We start from the raw sequence: 20,287 nt of genomic DNA, 5'->3' as shown, positions 1-20,287 counted from the left end.
TGGTTTCTAGAGCCTGGGCATCTTCACTAGGGACAAAGCAGCACTCTCTTCTCTGTAGGGATTGTGGTCATTGTCAGCCTTAGAGTATATGCCTGATGATGGATATTACTGTTTATCGCTATTCCTTTTCATCATGCTGCTCTACTCAGTGTTGGTCAGTCAGGCCCTGAGCTCTTGCAGGCAGAGTGCAGATGTGTCTGCAGGAGCCTGGCTGCACCAAACGGACCATCAAGGGCAGTTTCCAGATCATCATGACAACTATAGTTGCCACATAGTACCACAGTTGTCAGGTATGCAGTAATGAAAACTTAGTAGTGCAGCCATAACTTGTCTGAAACTTCACAGAGCCTTTCCAATTGGAATGGATGCTGCAGAACAAAGCTGTCCAGGCATCCTTGATGCAGATTAACGTTTAATATGTGGGCAGCACAGATGCTCCAAGATAAAATCCAAGTGCATACCATTTGCCATCACATAGCACAGTTGCTAACAGTACTTTAGCTACACTTACTCCTGGAAGTTGCAGTGAGGTATTCTTGCAGAGCCTGCAATTGATTCACCTGGTTATCCAAATAGCACTGCTTAGCCAGGAGTTCCATCAGGGAAATGGTGGTCGGTCCTTTTGAGCTGTTCACAGTACTTCTTGGTCTAAGCTGAAGGAAGCAATAGAACAACAGAAGTCAGTATCTCTCCATCAGAGGTATTTGTGGAGGCAAAGATGTTTGCTCTTGATACTGTTTGGAGAGGTACAAATCATTGGAGGTTCCCCAGACACAGCCTCCCGAGACACCCACGTTTCAAGGACACTTATCTTTGTGTAAATACATAGGCTGCGATCATTCCTTTAGTGAGCATATCTGAGGAGAATTGCTTGGTGAGGAGCAATGGATGCAGTGACTTAGCACCTGCTGGCAGACATGTGAACGCAAAAGAAATGGCATAATCCTGGGGGCAGCCTGAATGACCTGACGGCAGGAGCATGGCACTTTTGAGGGGAGCATGGTACTATTTTTATGGTGCATAGGGAGCAGAACATCGCTCACCTGCTTACCTCCAGATGGAAATCCTTGGGAGGAACAGGCACCCCATCAGCCCTTTGACCATGCATGATATGACTGGGTGTAACCTAGGCAGTGACATACTTTCTTATCAAAATAAGCACCTGTGGCTGCTGCCTTGCAATCAAAGCAGTACAAGTCACTGTACTTTGTCCTATGGACTTCCACTTTCATTCTGCATAAGTAAGACTGGGAAGAAAAATTTACCTTACTTTAGCAATTTTTATTCAGCCAATACTCATCACCTTGGCTCCCATGTGCAGTACTCTGCTAGCTGGCCAGTGCTTCAGAGGGCAGGGGAGAGGCTGGCATTGGTGGCCTGCAGGCAAGGTCCTCCTGCATCCCTGGGCTGTCTCAGTGCCAGAAGAGGCCAAAGCAGAGAACTGGTGGCTGGACCCAGCCCAGAGAATTGTGGAGCAGTTTTAAAGATCTTCTGTAGCTCAGTGTAGATTGGGAAACTATATTTAAATACCACCCTCGTGGGTTTTTTTTCAATTTCTTGAATAAGCACTTCTTGTCATCATATACAAAAACCACCTCTGGTAGATCATTTGCTGTCCCTTCTTACAGCAGCTGGTGAGTATTCCTGTCAGCAAAGTCAATGGCATGAAAGTGGCATTTTTAAATCTCAATAAAGGTCCTTGTCTCCTCTTAAGTGTGTGCCATATCTTGCCAAAGGTGCACGTAAATGAGGTGGCTGTTCCAAAGCTTCTTGGTCATGTGTTTTTGTAAGATGATGGGGCAGGATATGCAGGTATTAGGATATGACCCAAGGAGTTGGAAGGGTGCATGAAGTCACGAGACCTCATCCTTTGCAGGATAAAAAAGCCTAAACAGCTCAGATCTTGCATAGATTGTGCCCAGGCAAGGGCAGGGCCCTGCTGTGAATTATTGACTAGTCTCTGCCCATATTTCTCCATCTGAGAAACAATTTATTCTGTACCAGAGCAGTGTAAAATATTACAAATGCAGTGGTGGAAGTTCAGGGAGCCTGTGCAAGACATGTCACACTAACACGCAGCGCTGTCTGAAATGGCTGCTTTGGAACTGGCAATTGCTTTCTGTTATTTGTTCTTAATATACTGGGAAAGACTAAACGTTGTGTGTCTTTTTTTTTTTCAAGTAAACAAGATTGCATCAAAAATACATTGATTCTATCATCAGTTTCTCATCCTGACACAATCTGCAGGATCTTGAGTATAGGCTAGCTGCTTTCAGCAGCAGAGTGAACACAAATGGAAACTAATTTAAATTTCTATTTGCAGCCCTCATCTAAAGGTGCATAAACTTCAAAGACAAATACCCTGTATTTCAAATATAAAGTTAAATCTTAATTCACTGGATGAGCCGCTGTCTGAAAATACACAAAGCACTTCCTCTTTGGTATGATACACAAAGCACTTCTGTGCTTTGAAATGATTCATAGCAGATGGGGAGAAAAAGGATCATTAATTGATTCTTCAAATAAAACATCACAAGTATAACTGAGAGGCCTGGCTGGAAAATCAAATGGAGTAAATTTTCAGAGAAGTTTGTGCTTTTCACAGAAGTCTCTTGGCAGAATTTCAAATCAGCTTCATCATTAAGCAGCAAGTAATTTTAAACCATGTTTACCTTAACAAACCTCTGTAACCATATTCACTCTAGGGCAAGGCATAGTATACAAAGGGTTTGTTAGATTATAATTAGTTTAGATTACTTTCCATTATGTATCAGCAAAGGCAGCCCGTGGGCTGGCTCATGTTTCAAGTTACCCTGCTGTTCCTGTTAGTGCAGCAGTAGCTTTGGGTAAGCTATCTGCGTGACAGTATCTAAAAAAACCTGCCCAGCAGTGTTAAGTGGTGACTCCTGCACTTTTTTGGCCAATGAACCTGTACATGCCACCACCCATTCTTATTATCAAACTTTAAACTGGAAATAGGGCAAAAGTGATATAAACAATGCAAGACTGTATTTCTTAAGAGTCTTTGGGTTCCTTGCAAGTAAGTCTCTAGATTACACTTTGAAAAGTCACTGCATTAAACCATATTCTTATTAGTGTATCAGTACCACTGGAGAAACAGACCTGTAATCTGTGACATCAGAAAATGTTATTAACTACTTTGCAGTCTTCAAACCAACTTGTTTGTCAACCTTATCAGCAGTACTTTTTACAGGCTGTTTCTTCTCAGGTGATCCATTTTTAAAACCACAAATACAATATGTTTTTAGTTTTATTTCATTAATTTACTTGACACATGTAAAGGCAAAGCAGTCATACTGACAATTCTGAAGGATGTGTTAATCCTTTTGTGTTATTATATATTTTTTTGATTCATTTTCATCTGGTGTGGTTTAGCACAGTGGTATGGACACACCCATGGCATCTCAAAGTGTAATCTTTCTGACACTTTAATGACATTTTTCCATTTTCTTGGGTAATGAATAATTTACAATGTGGGCCTGTAAAGAATCTATGCTCATATTTAAATATCTGTGAAATTTACAGATTTGCTTTTTTCATTTTGAAAGTTCTAAGGTAATACAAAATATTTCGCTTACTGCACTTCCTTCTTTTTCTCTAAAGAGATTATGCTCTGGAGATTGTAAAAATGCATTATAAACTATAGTTCAATCAACAATTTAATGTAAAGATACATAACTTTGCAAGGCTAGTTGGTGGTTCTGCTGTCAGAAATTAAGGAGGAAATAATTAGAAAAACTATACTTAATCCAAGCCTATCTGTAATATTAAAGGGGGATATATATATCTCTCTACATGTAGGTATAGATACCGAGGTTCAGAGGAGTCTGCATCTTACAAGTCTAGGAAACCATTTGTGCATTTGTTATGTTTTTTGATTTCTGAAGTTAGATTATTTTGTCTCAGACTGAGAACAGGAAAAGCTTATTTAAGGTTGAAAATTGAGAGAGAGTTTAAGGTGCAATTGAGAGATACAGCAAGTACATAAATTGAAAAGAGCTGGTGAGAGGAGAAAAGGCATCCAAACTCCCATATTGCCAGAGGATGCAGTCAGACAAACCAAGGAAGCAAACCCTACGAAGATCAGTCCAGCCTGGAGTTATGGAGATAGAGGTCTGAGCTCAGGGAGGAAAAAGGCAGAGACAGAGGCACACTGTAGACAAAAGAAACAGGGAGGTAACAAGTAGCCTGGGACACACAAACAATAGGGTGGTGCAAAGAGGCTACTCTGTCCATTGTACAAGTCATCTGTAAGACAAGGCAACTTCTTTATTAAATCTTGTCTGGAACTGCGTTTTTCTTGCTTCATGTTGGGTTGCAGATTATTTGTCAAAGGTGGATGGTATTGGTCACTTTTTCCAAGCATTACTGTTGAATATTTAACTCCTACCTTGATATACAGTAACTAACTTTGTTAGCAGACAAGGCTTAAAGTTAGAAACTAGTGAATCTCTAAGTGATATGACAGGCAAGGGTGTAGCTCTTGAGAGCAGCAGGGTTTTTTAACAGGATAAAGTAACATTCCTCTCAACACGCCTTTTTCCTAGCATGAGCTGTAGGATTCAGGGGAAATAGAGCATATTCTTTACAGTCAGTTGTAAAGATGAGGCTTAGAACCAGTCCCATTCCAATCACCTTAGCAAAGATCAACACCTCATTGCACACAGTCACCCGTACTCAACCAGTGCGCTGAGAACAGCATGTAGAAATGGTTAATGACTTAGAGCTTCACATGGCAACAATTGATAACAATTTCTGAATAAATAAAAATATTCACCCTCCAAATCTGGCCTTCCTGAAAATTGTTGTTGTCTAGGTAATGAGATATTTTGCAAATCAGCTGGGCCAAATTAATCAGGTAGTATGTATCTGCTTAACTTTACTGGAGTGGTACCATACAGATATATACTAAATGAAGATGTTACCTAACAATTTTACGTTACTTATTAAAACCAGACCCAAGATCCATTTAGAACTTTTACCAAAGCTGGTACTTATCTGTACTTCCTAACTGTTTTCCTGAATATATCTATCTTTTTAATATAGTGTCATTTCAATACAGTATTGTTTCTGAGAAGTTGATTCATTATTCTGAACTACTGATAGGGCATATGCCATATCGCCATCATTGTCTGATCACACACTTCCTTACATCATTCTTATAGATCATTCTTGTACATTACCATCTCTTTCCAGCTTTGAAGTTTCATCATCCTTGTCAAGATCTGGAAGTGCAGCTCAAGGTCTGGCAGTGCCCATAAATCACCAGTGGGTAAGTGCCATCTTAATGTGTCAGACAGCAATTTATTTTAATATTTATTCATTTAAGTTCAGTACGTAAAACTCAAAATACACATGAAATACTGTGAATATTCATGTAAACCTTTAAAAAGAAAAGTGTTTACTGTGCTTCTAATGTGAAGCCAAATGTTTAAGAAAAGGTTCTTCAGGAGTGATCTTGACACTTCAGCGCTACAAACCTTTACAATATTGGGTTTTGGTATTTTACGTCAGGGAGCCTGATATGAGCAAAATAACTTAGAACAAGTGTTTTTTCAGACTGGGTGCTTTAAGTATGAAGTTTGTTGTTACACAGCCAGTAAATTACCTGATTTTCAAATGCTGGTTACCCAGGACTATATCTAGTCTGCTTTAGAGGTTCATTCCATTAAAGACAACCCAGACTGGCAAGCCAGATCTTAGGGTCCCTTAGTGAGGGGACACCACATAGGATGCCTTCAGGCACAACAGCCATCTCATAAGCTCTGTCAGCATCTTCTCTTAAGGGCTTTTTAACACTTATCCTGCACCCTGTCTTTATGTGTATCAGGATCCAACATACCACCATGAGATAACTGATACTTAACATTACCTGAAACTATCTCAGAACAAAATGAAAGGACTTGAAAAACCTCTGCCACGGACCAGATCCTGATAACTGATTAACAGCTGTACCAGACCATTTAGAGTGCTACTTGAGGGCCCCATGAAGCCAAGCTGTATATTTCATTAGGCATCCTGATGGGACAAAGTCAAAAAGATGCTGTGAGACCTGAGTTATCTTCGTGCTTCTCCCCATCATTCCAAACAGGCCATGGTCATGATGGTTCTAATGATTTTCCAGGAGGTCCTAGAGATGGTTGGGGAATCTAAACCTGACAATGCCCCCTAGCATAGGGAAATAACATACTGCATAGAAACTAGCCATTCCTGAGGAAGTCAAATAGCAAAAACTAGGTTTTACTATGAGCATCTAACAGTTTTTAATCATCTCTCCAAATTTAGCAACTAATAAAGAAAAACACCAGTATAATCTATTACTGATATTGTATAGCAAATACAGTGGTCTAAAGTTATAACTCAGAATGTTAATCCTATTGGATTTTCACTATAGTTTTATAAAATCACCACAGGAACTTTAGTGATAGCAAATGGTCATAAGGTGAGTTTTATCTCTCATCTGAAAGAGAGGAATCAGAGTGCTTTTATACAAAGTTAATGTTCAAATTATTCACTTCCTAACCAGTCATCAGCAATATATGTTGCTTTGCATCTAGGGGCTAGGTTCACAAATAGGAACTACAAGCCCAAGCGTTTCTGTAAGGTACTTAGAGCCAACATTTCGATGATACTGATACTCACAGTCCTGTAGCTTGTTAGCCACTTGCTGTCATATGAACCTAAAACTTTTAGAGCCCTAAATGTTTATTGATAAAATCTCATAGGTACTTCCATTTCTGCTACTGTGCACATACTTTATGAGGGGAGAATCAGGCTTGCCCAACATCAAACCAGGGCATTTGTGATAAAATACCTAGCTGAAGACAGCTTTTGTCCCAGACTAGTTTCCTGAACTTCAGACTGTCTTTCAAATCCAAGTAAGCTAGTAGTTCTTGAGGCCATCAATCATATAGGTGATTTAGATGGTTTCAAAGATGCTCAGAAATACAGAAAAACAACCTGAAAGAAACTAATGAACACATCTGGACTTTCTTATTAGGATCACTGTATTTAATTTGAAAGCTCTTGAATGAATAATTCCAAACTGGCATTAGAAATTCTTTTTACAATAAGAATAGCATCTCTTAAATTGACACTTGTAGGCCTGGATTAGAGCTCAGCTACTTTTCTAAATCCAATTTCTTGTTATCTTTAAAGTGTGTATTTGGAATTGTTCATTATTTTGTAATGAAGACTATTTTTTTTTGCAGCATACAGAGTGATAATGTAAAAGGAGAAAAGATGAGAAGAGTTAGAAAGTAGTAAATTAGAGTTCATAAAAAAAGTCCAGACTGATTTCTTTTGGCCGGTAATGTTATATAAAGATTTAAGAATTAAGAATAGATACAAAGCTTACTCTAAATTTCAGTGCCCCTAACTTAATCTCTCAGAATTCTGCAAGCTTTGGGAAACATTTTGGACAGACAGCCTATGATGAGAGTATAATTTCAGTCAAAACACATCACTGCTTTTACTTCAAGTTAATTAAAGTATGAGTTGCTGAGAGGTATACATTTTCACAATAAAGTGTTTCACTTACATTCCACTCCACTGTGAGAGTGAAACTTTGTACTATCATAGTTATAGTACAAAAACTGTGGACCTTTAACAGAAAAGTTAACTTTTGCTAGAGGGTTGTACCATCTCATTGTACATTAATTTACTGGCATCTTTTAAAAAAAAGCAGCACAGCTTCCATCATACGTATTACTTCTTATGAATGAGATCAAGAATGGCTTCTTCTGAATTAAGGAAAAACTTGGAGGTTGGTAATTTGATTATTTGGAGGATAATTCAGTTTCTTTACTTAAAAGTGACCAAGGTTAAAATCATAAGCAGCCACCTTATTATTTTACCCTGAGCTATCTTTTACTTTTTCCTAATAGTGATGTAATAAACCCTTTTTACTTATTAGGTGGTTTAGGTTGAGGGAGAAACTTTGTGTGAACTTTTACTAGATTGCAGAAAAAAAGCAATAGCCACAGGACTATTCACTTCTACATAATTAATATTTGAAAAGTATAATACATGTGGAATGTATGAGAATGACATTTTCTGAATACAGTTCTCTCTTTACCACAGGGTTGCATTGCTGATTGTCTAAAAGCATTTTGAACAGAAAAGTCATATTAAAGATTATAGCTTGGTAGGTTAATCCATTTGTGCTTTTGCCATTTTAAAGTTACAGTGAATTTTGGAAAAGTGAATACTCTAGGAAATGAATATTTATCACGGAGGAATGAAATCTGTTTCTTAGTTACAGGGCAGCAAAACTTTGCATTTTATCCCAAATGTTAAAGTGCGCGTCTCTGGCTAGTTTATTGAAAGATTCAGTTTGCATTTAGTCATAAAATGTCAGTGAAAAAACCTTTTGACTTTGATCTGCCTTTGGGTTATAGCTTAGTATTTCCCAGTGATAATAAGTTTGGTGGAGCACAAGGAGGAAACTTAAGCTAAATTCTCCAGCAAATCAGAATTTAAAATGTCAAAAAAAATAAACGTGCTTTGTGTTTAAATTTATAATTATCTTTCTGTTAAGGCTGAAGAGATGTTTTTGACAGGAGGCTTGAAATCTCTCCTTCCCCATGTGCTAAGAAGAATAATTCGATGCAACAGACTGAGTATTAGTAATACTTCTGGAATGGCAGAAGGTAAATAAACCTAACAGCTCAGTGCAAAAGTGACTCCATTTTAGATTCATTGTTATGTGTTTTCTTTTCTTGTTTATGAAGGAATGCAGGAATATCAAAAGCACTGAAGTAAAACAGAAGAAAATGTTAACTTATATTATTAAGTCACTTGGATGGTTTTGAAATCACATTGAAGGACCTGACACTGTGTTCTTAAATTATAAAACTATGTCAGAGAAAACATATCATCCTGCCTGTGTAAAGTGCATGGACTTTGTTTTCAATGTTTGCAGTGCATCCCTCAGCTCCCAGTTATGTCATTGAGAAATTATGGATGCAGAAAATATTTGAAAAGTCTTTAACCAAATCTGTTTTTTTCTTGCATATGTTATTATCACATTCACAGGATGACATACTAGGTTCTTCACAGAGACCTTGCTTTACTTAGCACATCGGATACACTTTCGGGAAGAATTAGAGATGTATAGTTACAGAAGTAGTTTTCTGCTTCATTTGTTGCAGAAGCTTGAAATTACTGACTCAGCAAGACTGGGAATTATAAGGGGGAAGGAAAAAATTAGTTTTATACTCAGATAACTGAAGGCATTTTGGAAAATTGATTTCTATCTTGCCTCTCATAGCTGAACTTTTACAGAAGCAGAGAATTCTGTGTCATTGTTCTGGTCAACTTTAAAATGTAACTTAACATAACTAAAAATACTGTTGCAAGTAGCTTATCAACAAAGCCGTGTGTAGTAGCATTACTATAACATAAGAAAGTTAAGAGTCATTTTATCAAATCATAGTGAATCTTAAAATTATGGTTTTCTTTTCCATCAGTACATAAGTTGAAAAATACTAATGGAAAATATGTTATAATGTTAATAATCTGCATTTTACCCCAGCTGTATTAAGTGCGTGTATTGCTGCAGTAGTTTTAAATGTGTTAGTTTTAACGTTTGAAAAAAGTATTGTTTACATACAAAACAAGTTCAGACTTCTAGCCATAAGCATACCGCTCCATTATGCAAAGACTAACAAAACTAGGGTAATTGGAATTTCTCAGAATCCTTAAAATTGTCTTATGTTGTTGGGTGATATACAAGTGAAATAATTATTTCTTACTGCCCTCGTTGTCATTCACCAAAGAAATTAAAAGCTATTCCTAAACTTCTCTGAATAGGAACATGAGTGAGTGTAAGTAATGCATGGGTTGATCAGCATGTCCAGCTTCCCTAGCATTGCTTGTGAATATATTCATAATGATGGATACATAATGCAAGTATATATGTAAGAGGATATGGGAAGGGAAAAATATCTTTTCATATGTAAAGAAAGTAAGGATAGTTATCAGGAGGAATAATAAAGTTGTCAAAGAGTTAAAATGAAGCTTCCTGAGTCTATAGAATTCCTGAATGTTACCTACAGATTCAGTCTGTCAGCTGTGACTAGTACTTTAAATTCAGTGTTGTCCAAGTTGAATGCACTGACTAAAAACATATTTTTAAGGATTCATGAATATCACCAGCAAAGTAGAAAGTGCCTGTGGATTTCACATGGATAGCAGGGAATGAAGTTGAGGGGTAACTGAATGTAGTATTTTATTCAGTGGTAAATTTAGTATGTTTATTTAACAAAAATGTATTTCTCTATTTAGCAAGAAGCTGTTTCTGTATTTAGTAACTTTTGCTAGTAATAAAATGAATTTTTGTGCTGAGTACTCCCAAGAGAGCAGTTTGTGGGCACATTCAGTATGCAAATACATGCTTACCTCAGCCTGTGCTTTGCATTTTTCCATGAGGAATAGAATTTTATCTTTTGGTTTTGTTGTTAGCTTTGGTCAAGTCTAAGATTTGGCTGATTTTCTACAGCCTTTTAAGGCAGATCATTGATTTCAACTAAATGATTGCCTCTTGAATGACAGACTACTGCAGTATTTAAGGAAGTGAGAGCTTCTATGCAGGCTTTTTACTCACCTGTCTGATATCAGACAGAGTAATAAGTTTTAAAGACAGTATCAGTACAGGAGTTAGAGACTGTTAATTGGCAGTTTTACACACCACAGACTAGTTGGACTCCAGATTTCCTCTCTGTATTTGAACAGCTGGTGTTTACATGCAGGAAAATTAAAATGGCATTGGTAATAACTACTACTGTTCAGAAAATAAATTTTTGCTAGATAAATAAATGTGAGCTTTCTTCATTAACACTCACTGCAAAGATGTTAATGTCCTTAGAAGCTACTGCATGGTAGTAGTCAACAACCTTTTAAATCAAAGTTGATTCCAAGTGAAGAAAGTGTAGCAGTTCTGTTCATTTTAGCTTTTTAAATTAGAAATAATAGAAATTACTGAGATTCAGTGTGACAGGCAAGAGAGTGTGACAGACCTGAGCAGTAATTAAGTCTCTTAAATTGCAGCCCATAGTAAAATGCCATAGCCAACAAACTCTGAAGAATGGGCTACATAACATCTAGATACCAGGAGTTTACTGTTGGACTGGCAATGATTTATAGCTTGCTATTAAATGAAAAAAATGGTGAAAGTGTGGTACGCAATAGCTTTTCTTTGGCTCTGTGCTAACGTTTGCAAAGTAAAGTATTTTTCTGTAGAATACTAATTTCCCAGTTTACGTAATAAATTATGTTTATATATAATAAACACTTCTATGAATTTAAAGTAGTTATGCTGTCTTCATATTCTAGTACTAGCTGTGGCTGCCAACTATTTTAGCTGTGAACAACTTCACATACAGAGTACATCTAGCTATGATTTTAAAAACATTTCAAAAAGTTGTTTATTTACTGAGTTCTGAATCAAAAATTTCCTTCAGGTAATTTTTATAGACAATCTAAAGAAATCTATATGGAAAAGTTATTGTTTCACAAACTAAAAGGTGAATTAATAACCAGTCATTCGTACCTTCCACAGGCTATAAACAGGCCAATGTTGTGATTTTGCACAAGTCCCTGGCTGATGACTTTGAGAAGTTTTGCCGTGCAAATAATGGACCCCTGCCGCTGCTGTACAGAAGTAAACCAGGTGATTGGAAATGTCCTCCTCTGAGCAGTGATTCTGATATCAGGTAACTACAGACCAACTCTGCTTGTCAAAGTTCTGCAGTGAATGCTGGTGGAGATTGGGAAGGTTTCAGGGAACAGCCTGCTTAGACTGTTGTACATTTTGAACAAGTTTATTTTCTTGGAGTTATACCTTTGAATGAAAACTATGCGTGAGTACAACAGCCTGATCATCCTGTCCTTGAGAAGCATGTTATGATAATTGTCAGTATTACAAGTATTTCTCTAATGCAAAAGTGAAATTTTGTGTAGTTTCTAAATGTTTTGCAGTCTGACCCAGCAGAATTAAATAATAGGGTTTTACCTTTGGTTTATTTGGTAGTAACACAGGCATGGTGACTGCATGATATTTGTAGAGTCTCTGAAACTTGAAACATGTATTCCTGTAGTAAACACTGAAAGAAAGACTTATTAGGGAGCTGGTTTTTTTGAAGCCCTGAGGCAAGATATATATAAGCGACATTTACCTATAAAACCTAAAAAATACCAAACTCTAGCATGTTCTGTTTTACTGGCTTGTTTTTGTGCAGAATAAGGTGTTCTGGGGTTTTTGCATGTGTTTGTTTCATTGTTACTTAGAAAGAAAAGAAATGGATAAAGTAGGCTATATCTTGTGGTTTGATACTGGGTTAATGTCAATTCAAACAATTCACCTTGTTTTCAAAACATAAAATAAAGCTGTGATAACTTCTTATTTCACTAGAACTGACTGCCTACAGTACAAAATATATGAGCATGGAGCTTGTACTGGATCACTGAAAAGCCTAGAGGAGTATTCTGAACAACTTAAGGACATGGTGACTTTTTACTTAGGCTGCAGCTTCTCTTTCGAAAAAGCAGTCCAAAATGCTGGCATTCCTATAAGAAACGTTGAGCAAAAATGTAATATAAGCATGTATAAGGTAAGTATATGCACACTCACGTAGTCTTTGTCCATATTCACATTATGTACATACATCTATTGCTCAAAATCAGAACTTTTTTTCCTACCTGTATAGTAACTTCAGCCATATGCTAGCACCAAGCACATAGTAATACAGGGTAAAATATGTCCAGCCTCAGTCCAGTGCTTTTCTCAACTTTCTGCAAGACCAATCTGCTTTTTTATTCATTTATGGTGACAAAGTTTTTCCCTGTGTGCTGTGGCAGCCATTTCTTTTGGATTCTGTTCTGGTTTGCCTTCTCTGTTTCAACCAATGACCCATACACTATTCTGACCATGCCTTTATACATGTCCCGCTCTCCATACTAGCTCCAACTTGGAATAGGAATATTCCTTTTACAAGCCATGACAGTAGCAGTTTCTTCTGTGCATATGACAGCCACATTTTGGATTTTTCCTGTGACAACAGAACCTTTAAACTGCATATTTGCAATTAACTCAGACCTCTGGGACAAAAGATGTTCCCAAAGACTTGAGACATCTACCATAGCACTGAAAATTAAAACTGTGTTCAGAAAGTTTATAGTGCAGATTTTAATGTTGGCAGAAGTCCTAGAATAATTGTGGCTCCAGTAGGTAGACCCTTTAATATTAAGAACACTGAAGTACACATCTGCATGCCTTTTTCATTTAGTTCGGATGCTGTTATACTAGAAAGAGGTTATTGTTGGGTTTAGTGTTATTGTTTCACAGTCTTTTTGCTATACTCCTGGTCAAAATGAAGGCACAAATGTCTCTCATACATGAGTCCTTCTACCAAGCTTAAAGAAAAAAAATAGAACTATGTATCTGCTTATAACATTTCAGAATTAAGAAAATTTCATAGTTCATAGCACATCAATACTATGAAGAACTGTACAGTGTGTTTCTTCAGTGACAGGTACAATTTTTATTATAAAGGTTGTTAATGAACATTTTCTATACAGCTCTAGCTGTCTACATATCTTGTTTATGTTCAAATGCAACTTGGATATCAGACATTTTGTTCTAAAAAGACGGACTGCTTTGTTTCTGAATGGAAAATATGCTTCAGCATCAGTGAGGATGATGAATTCCATAGAACGCTTCTAGAGGCACAAAAGTTTTTGTATGCATGGAACTGGCATGCTGCTTCTGTAGAAGTGGGTACTGCCAGCAGCAGGAGTTCCTGACACTTGCATGTTACAGAGCACTGTAGCTCCCCTGAATTCAAATACAGAGGGTGGATTCAGACCCAGTAGATTTGTTACCATGTGATACTTTTTATTAGCTTTTTCCCTTTCTGTATAGGGAGCACACCATTGTTTTATGACAATATTCAGAATATACTGAACTCACCACACTGTATACTGCATGTACTGAAGAAGAAATGCATAATGTTGAAAATTTTGGTGATCTACATGAAGAAGTTCAAGGATGGAATGTTTCACTCCAGCACTGCTGGATCCTACAAAAAAAAAAAAAAAAAAAAAAACAACAAAACCCAAAAGAGTTATGGGATGCTAAGAAAATTTTTTTTAAAGAATTTAAAATGGATGTTAGTATGCAGCCTTTCTAAACTCAAGTACAGCACAAAGTTTGAGACTTATTTCTTCTAATACTTTAGCAGTATTACTCAATATTCCTGCTAACACCTTGGATTCTTTTAAACTGCCAGACAGCTGTGCCTTGCTACAGTGTTTCTACTTTTTGCTGCAACTTAGTAGTCACAATGAGACCTATTCCTGAAAGCAAGTTGGAAGCCGCAGTGCTAGCAACATCTGAATTAAAAGAAGCCCATGGAGCACCAATTCACATGGGTGACCCTGGTCAGTGCTTTTCATTTTTCACTCTGCATGCACTTTACTATGTATAAAAGTAAAGGTGGGAACCATGGCAAGTGTCAGGACTGAAATACCTGCACCAGTAAATTTATTATGTTTTAATCCTTTTTAATGATCACAAACCTGAATTGGGGGGGGGGGGGGGGGGGGGGGAGAAAAAAAAGGAAAGGAAAAAGTAGGTTTTGCATGAGCTGAACACAGAGATTTCTTTGATAAAAGATAGCTGTCTGATATAGATAAGTTATATGGCAGGGGTGGTTTTGGTAAAAATGTGTAATCACATTTTTCTAAAATGGGTGCAGTTTCATTTATATGTGAATACTTTCTTGCTGTCAGAGATTCCAGTGACAGGGTAGCAATGACTGACAGCATGGGGAGAAGTATGTTGATGCATTTTGTGTCTTAGTGGATGACTGTGAAGTAAATACTGCATTATTTTAAAAAATACTGAAATAGGATACATTGAGCACAACACTTAAGACAGAATAAATAGAAATATGACAAGAATATTTTTTTTTTTAATCAGCTCAAACAAGTATAATCCTATTCTTTGCAAGGGAAAACTGAAAAGAGATGATAAAACAGGAGGCTGTTTGGAAAAGGAAATAAACCAAACAAACACATGTAAGATAAAGATAGATCACAATAAAAAAAAAATTCCCTTCTGCTGACAGAAATTTGTCAATCAGTAGACTCATGTGCTGCATACACAGAAGGATCCATTGCAGAGCATGGAAGGAGGTGTCATTGCTTAACAGTACACCCCAGTAATATATTTGGTCTGAGTGCTTAAATCTGAGGAACTAGTAATAAGTCATTACTTTGAGTAGAGCAACAGGATGATTGGGCAAGTAAGAGTCTCCACTATTTATTTATTTTTAACAGAAAAGAGTAAATGATTATATATATAGATTATATTAACTAATTTCAGAAAAGACAGCGGTATATTAAAGCATCTGAAGAATTTAAAACCAAGGGAAGATAGCAAGTGGTTAGAATGACCCAGGATATTACACGTAGGTGTTAGAATAAAGGAAGAGACAATTTAGTGAAAGCTGGGTAAGACTGCGATGTAGCTATCTAACCCAGAGAGGTAAAAGCCGTTGCTTGTTTCTCTAGCTAAAGAATGTAGGAAGCTAAAGCAGTATAAAATGTGTTCTAGAAAGAACCCATTTTGCATTGCAGTCATTTGTTCTTGTTTGCTGGTGTAATGAATATAATTATTCTGTTGGTAAAGAAGATTTATAATATCATGGAAGCTCAACATACGTGTCTAGCTTTATTTCTGCAACAAAATAAAAGTGAATACATTTTTACTGATGTCATCAAGTACCAAACTGGAAAACAAGTCAGCTCAGGTTCTGGGAACATGCACTCAAAGGCAAACTAAATATGCCACTTCAGTGGGATTTGCCACTGTTGCAATCCTAGCTCAGTGTCATTGAATGATGTTTGGGGTCCACCACCACCCCCCTCTCCCCCCCCCCAGGTTTGCAGTATTACTGTTTGATTGATATCTCTCATAATTTCAGTTTTGATCAATTCCAGGTCTGCTGGGAATACCAGATCTTTCCAAACCAGACTATGGAGATCCAGTTCACCTTCACCCTGGTGATATTCCAGTGTTTTGGGCCTGTGGAGTAACAGGAGTAGAAGCAGTCATCAACTGCAGTATGTGCTATGTTTGGAGACTCTTTTTAAATTAGCCTTTAATCTCTTTTTCTTCCTCTCTCTCTTTTTTTTTTTTTTTTTCTAACATGGACTGAGTTGGCTGTTTAGCAGGCTTGATTTTAGGGTGAGCTAAAAAACACCCTGACCAAACAACAAAAAAACCTTTGGCAGGACTATTTTCCATTGCAAAATACAGGTCTGCCTTAACTTAAAGGAAGTTCTTACTGAAATTTCATCACTTGCATTTGAATATTTTAAAGGCAGAAATCTAAAGCTCTGGCAGCATCCAAACATCTTTTTTAAGCATTATTAAAAATTAGAAGTTTACAGGCATTCATTTTTAAGCTTCTTCCTTTTAAAATAATATTTTGTATTACATTGCAGTAAAACAATAATAAAGGGAAAAAAGGGGAAAAAAAAAAAAAAAGGCAGCCAGAAATCTTTCCAAAATGTTGTCAAAGGCTAGCAAATTGATTGACCTGGAAAAGAGTTCATAACTGTCTCATCAAGAATTTTGAGCTTTTAGATTTTGTTCTAAAATGAAGTAAATGTGACACACTTTACATAAATGAAGGTTTGTCCTCTGCACAGAGCTGTCCTGCACTTTATCCAGTCATTTATAATAGGCACGAGCACAAAGGGCAAGAAAATGCAGTTAAACCATAGTGACAGTATTATATACTGCTGTAAATCACTAGAGTGGAATGAAATCTCATATTTTAGTTCTTACTGAAAAAGAAGCTCAGTAATCATAGGCAGTATAATTGGGAGAGCCTTGGGAGGTCATCTGCTTCATCTTTCTCTCCTTGCAGGATCTGCTACATCCTTGTGGTTCCTTACAGATGTTTATCTAAACTGCTCTCAACACCTGCTGCAAATATGTTCAGCACCAGGAGCAGAGACTTCTTTTTCTTTCTCACAAACAATCCCTTTTCTCCAGTCCCAAATCCAAGCTGAAAATCCTGCTCTTCCCTGTGTTCTCCAGCAGTTCTGTTCGTCTTCCTCATGCATCTTTGTTGCAGGGAAAGGAGAGAGAAAATTTGCCAGCCCCTCTACAATCTGTTGCCCAAAGCAGCTGTCTGTCCTGCCTTTGCCTGGAACTGGCTTTTGCTTTTATTTATTTCTTCATTTTCTATATTAAAACCAGTTGTCATTAAAGCATTCCAGGAATTTTTTGGCAGTTTATATCCTCCTGTGCTCCTTTCTCATCCAGGCAGTTAAAATTCTGCCATACCACCAGTACCTATACTTTAAATGAATCTGCTAGCTTCTTACAAAAAATACTGTCTACTCACCTGGTTTGGTGAGATGTATTAAACCTCAACAACCATGTTCCCCAGCTGCTTTTAAATTAACTAGCTATAGACTCCCAACAGATCTAGTACAGACCAAGCACATATGTACTTGTTAAAGAAATATCTCCTTCCTTTTCACCATCCTTTCAAAGTAAGATTTTGCTTGTTTAACTATACCAGTTGTGATTTATCCAACAACATACCAATTTTGCCAAATCAAGTATAACCTAGATCAAGACTTCTGGAATTAGTATAAAGACAGCAAATATTTTCAGCTTAGGGAGCTACTACACTGCCAGGTCTAAATAAGTTTATTGTTCACCAGGGTTTTAGATGCCACTCAGATTCCCTTTGCTAAGGCTTACTAGTCACCTTTTGTCATTATTCCTTGCCAGCTTACAGGTCTCCTAGCTAGGTTAGTAAGACACTGCACAGAGATGCTAGTCCCCGTTTTCTTAATCCTATAAAGGATTACTCCTAGCCAGCAGGCAGTAGTTGACATAGTATTGTCATATCACTATTACAAGGATATTCAAAGGTACAAGAGAGACACTATAGCTTCCAGCAATGCTCTAGAACCTAGAAAATTAATTTATTCTTATGGAAACAATATCACCAACACACTGTGCAAACATTAACTTGTTCTTATGTCAATGTACTAGTTTCTTCATGCATGTTAAACCCAGTTATCAGACTTGCCAATTCCTGACAGACTTCCTTGGAGGGTACCAGTGTTCAGCTCCTAAGTTGCCTCAAGTTTATACCAAAGAGGATATTGTAGAAAAGCCTGATCTCCACTACCCATGTGAGCTTTTTTAAGAGTGAAAACTTTTTCAGATGTATATGCATACATTTCTTTCTCAAAGTGTATTAATTGCTGCAGTGTAACTTAAAATATCACCTATTTTTATGATATAAGTGTCATCAGGCAGGGACTCTGTGTTGTTAAATTAAATAGCTTTTTGTGATTTTATCATTCTGATGTTTCAATATATTGCAATAACAACATGTTTAATTGAAGTTTTTTCACCCATTTTAGGAGCTCCATTAGCTTTTACTCATTCTCCTGGCTGCATGTTCATTACTGACCTAAAGAATGACAATGCCACAGTCAGATCCTCAAGAGAAGTCCCACAAGTCCACTGCATTTCTCAAGATCCTCTGCATTATAGTATTGTGTCAGCAGAAGCAGCCCAAAAGATAAAGACTCTAGAGACTCTCATTGGAACAGATCCAGGTAAAAACAAAAACTCTCTTATATTAGTGGATTTGTTCTGAGATAGATATGACCTATCCTGCTTTTTTTAGATATTCATAAAGTTCAAGAACACAGTAAGATTCTAAAGGCAATTGTAAGACTTTAAAAATTCTTTGTGGAATACAGTGAGTTAATACAATGAGGTCTTACATTTTCTGTTATCATACTTAATGTCAGAGTCTGGCCAAAACCATTCAGCCTTATGGGTAACAGAATATCTGGTCTCAATGACTGTAAACTCTCAAACTACTCAGAAGCATCAATGTTTACAGCAGACTGGAGAGTCCACAGGGAATAAGAACTGTTACTGAATAAAACTGAAATTGGTATGTAAAGTACAGGTCACCTCAGCATGCTAGTATAACAGCTACATGGCTATTCACTGTTGAGTAAATAGCAAGTTTCTTTACATATATTCATGACTACTGTGCTTCTACCAGAAAATTCTAGTAGTTGCACATGCTTTTCAAACATCCCTCTGTGATGGGTGGAATTAGATCAAGCTCTGCTGACATGTTCATCACTGAGGTGTTGTGTGAGGGACCAAAGTGACCTGATCACCACAAAAGGTTGAGAGGTAGGGCTGCATGTGTGCACAAGGAAGATGAGAGGGAAATAAAGGCAAACTGAGTAGCGCAACCATTCCCCAAATACATACTGAATTAGTTCCCTCTGTCTGCTGTAAATTCTGATCTCAGTTTCCCATAAATTTTCTGAAATCCTCTGTAGGCAGTAGTGGAAAACAACTTATGCCCAGCTCTCCCAAGCTCCAGGTTTGGGCTGTGTGCATATGTTTGAGTCTGTTTATTTTTACTCACAAGGCCTCTCCTTTTCCCACTCTCTGGAGTTCAGCTTGGCGCAATGCCATGCTCTGCAGAAATGCAGGACCTAACTTAAGAGTTAGCTCATTTTATTGCTAAAGGAGAGTACAGTACTTTATCTCAGTTAATATACCCCACTTCTCAGAGACTAATATTCCCTGCTTCAGTTACTTAAGTTTTGTTCAGAACTTTTTTGTGTGTCCACTATCTGTCTATTGCCCATATGTTATTTTGGAGGAACAGAGGGAGAAATGGCAAAGGGGATATTGAGGACAAAAAGGGGAAAGTTCTGGGGGGTGGGGAGTGGGAAGGTGAGAAAGATGGAGATGTGAGGAGGGTAGAAAACAATAGTGAAGACTTACCTCTCGCTATCAGCCCATGAATATCAGCACATCATGCTGGTATTTGTGATTTTCAGGAGTGCTAGTAAATCGAAAGGACTGCGCTGTGAACTTGTGTTTCCGAGTGCCAGGGAAGGGAGAGGGGATAGGAAGTGTTTGAACAATGAAAGACATAGACAGATAACACAGTGTTGCCTCTTTAGGGACTGACCCATGAGAAGAGACATCTGTTAACATTTACCCATTTCTCAAGGTCAGATAACATGCTTCTCTGCTATGTGAAATGTTACAAGATCTTTTAGCAGTCACCTGGATACCACTGTATTAATTGAGTTTATAAAGTCCCCTGGTAACTTACAATGTCTCTGAAACCTCACTTCAGTGGTTAATCATCTCATTAAGTGGAATTTATTTGGGAATTAACTC

At 37.3% G+C, this 20,287-nt stretch overlaps 1 protein-coding gene and 1 long non-coding RNA gene across 11 annotated transcripts in view; one reads left to right on the top strand and one right to left on the bottom strand.

Annotated features, from left to right (window-relative positions):
- The window catches only part of DGLUCY (D-glutamate cyclase), a 49,427-nt gene that overhangs the window by 13,504 nt on the left and 15,636 nt on the right, over positions 1 to 20,287 (top strand). For 5 of the 10 annotated variants that reach the window (XR_012650695.1, XM_075029971.1, XM_075029969.1 and 2 more), the window contains 7 exons: positions 5,187 to 5,293; positions 8,561 to 8,672; positions 11,582 to 11,735; positions 12,434 to 12,632; positions 14,310 to 14,460; positions 16,024 to 16,146; positions 18,481 to 18,678. Coding sequence is in view for 9 of the 10 variants with exons in the window: in XM_075029971.1 (XP_074886072.1) it covers positions 5,187 to 5,293; positions 8,561 to 8,672; positions 11,582 to 11,735; positions 12,434 to 12,632; positions 14,310 to 14,460; positions 16,024 to 16,146; positions 18,481 to 18,678 (1,044 nt within the window). In the remaining variant the exon portion in view is untranslated. Of the gene's footprint in view, positions 1 to 5,186; positions 5,294 to 8,103; positions 8,168 to 8,560; positions 8,673 to 11,581; positions 11,736 to 12,433; positions 12,633 to 14,309; positions 14,461 to 16,023; positions 16,147 to 18,480; positions 18,679 to 20,287 lie in introns of all 10 variants that reach the window. The other 5 variants (XM_075029978.1, XM_075029974.1, XM_075029975.1 and 2 more) reach the window with 2 other exon arrangements.
- On the bottom strand, positions 407 to 19,945 carry LOC142032001 (uncharacterized). The gene is made up of 3 exons (XR_012650696.1): positions 19,883 to 19,945; positions 13,991 to 14,099; positions 407 to 653 (listed from the first exon to the last, which is right to left on the bottom strand). It is a non-coding gene; the product is annotated as an uncharacterized LOC142032001 (long non-coding RNA).

The sequence above is a fragment of the Buteo buteo genome, chromosome 6 (genome assembly GCF_964188355.1).
Source record: "Buteo buteo chromosome 6, bButBut1.hap1.1, whole genome shotgun sequence".
NCBI classification, from domain to species: Eukaryota; Metazoa; Chordata; class Aves; order Accipitriformes; family Accipitridae; genus Buteo; species Buteo buteo.
The sequence above is the reverse complement of the archived record's forward strand: the minus strand, read 5'-3'. Positions and strand labels throughout refer to the sequence as shown.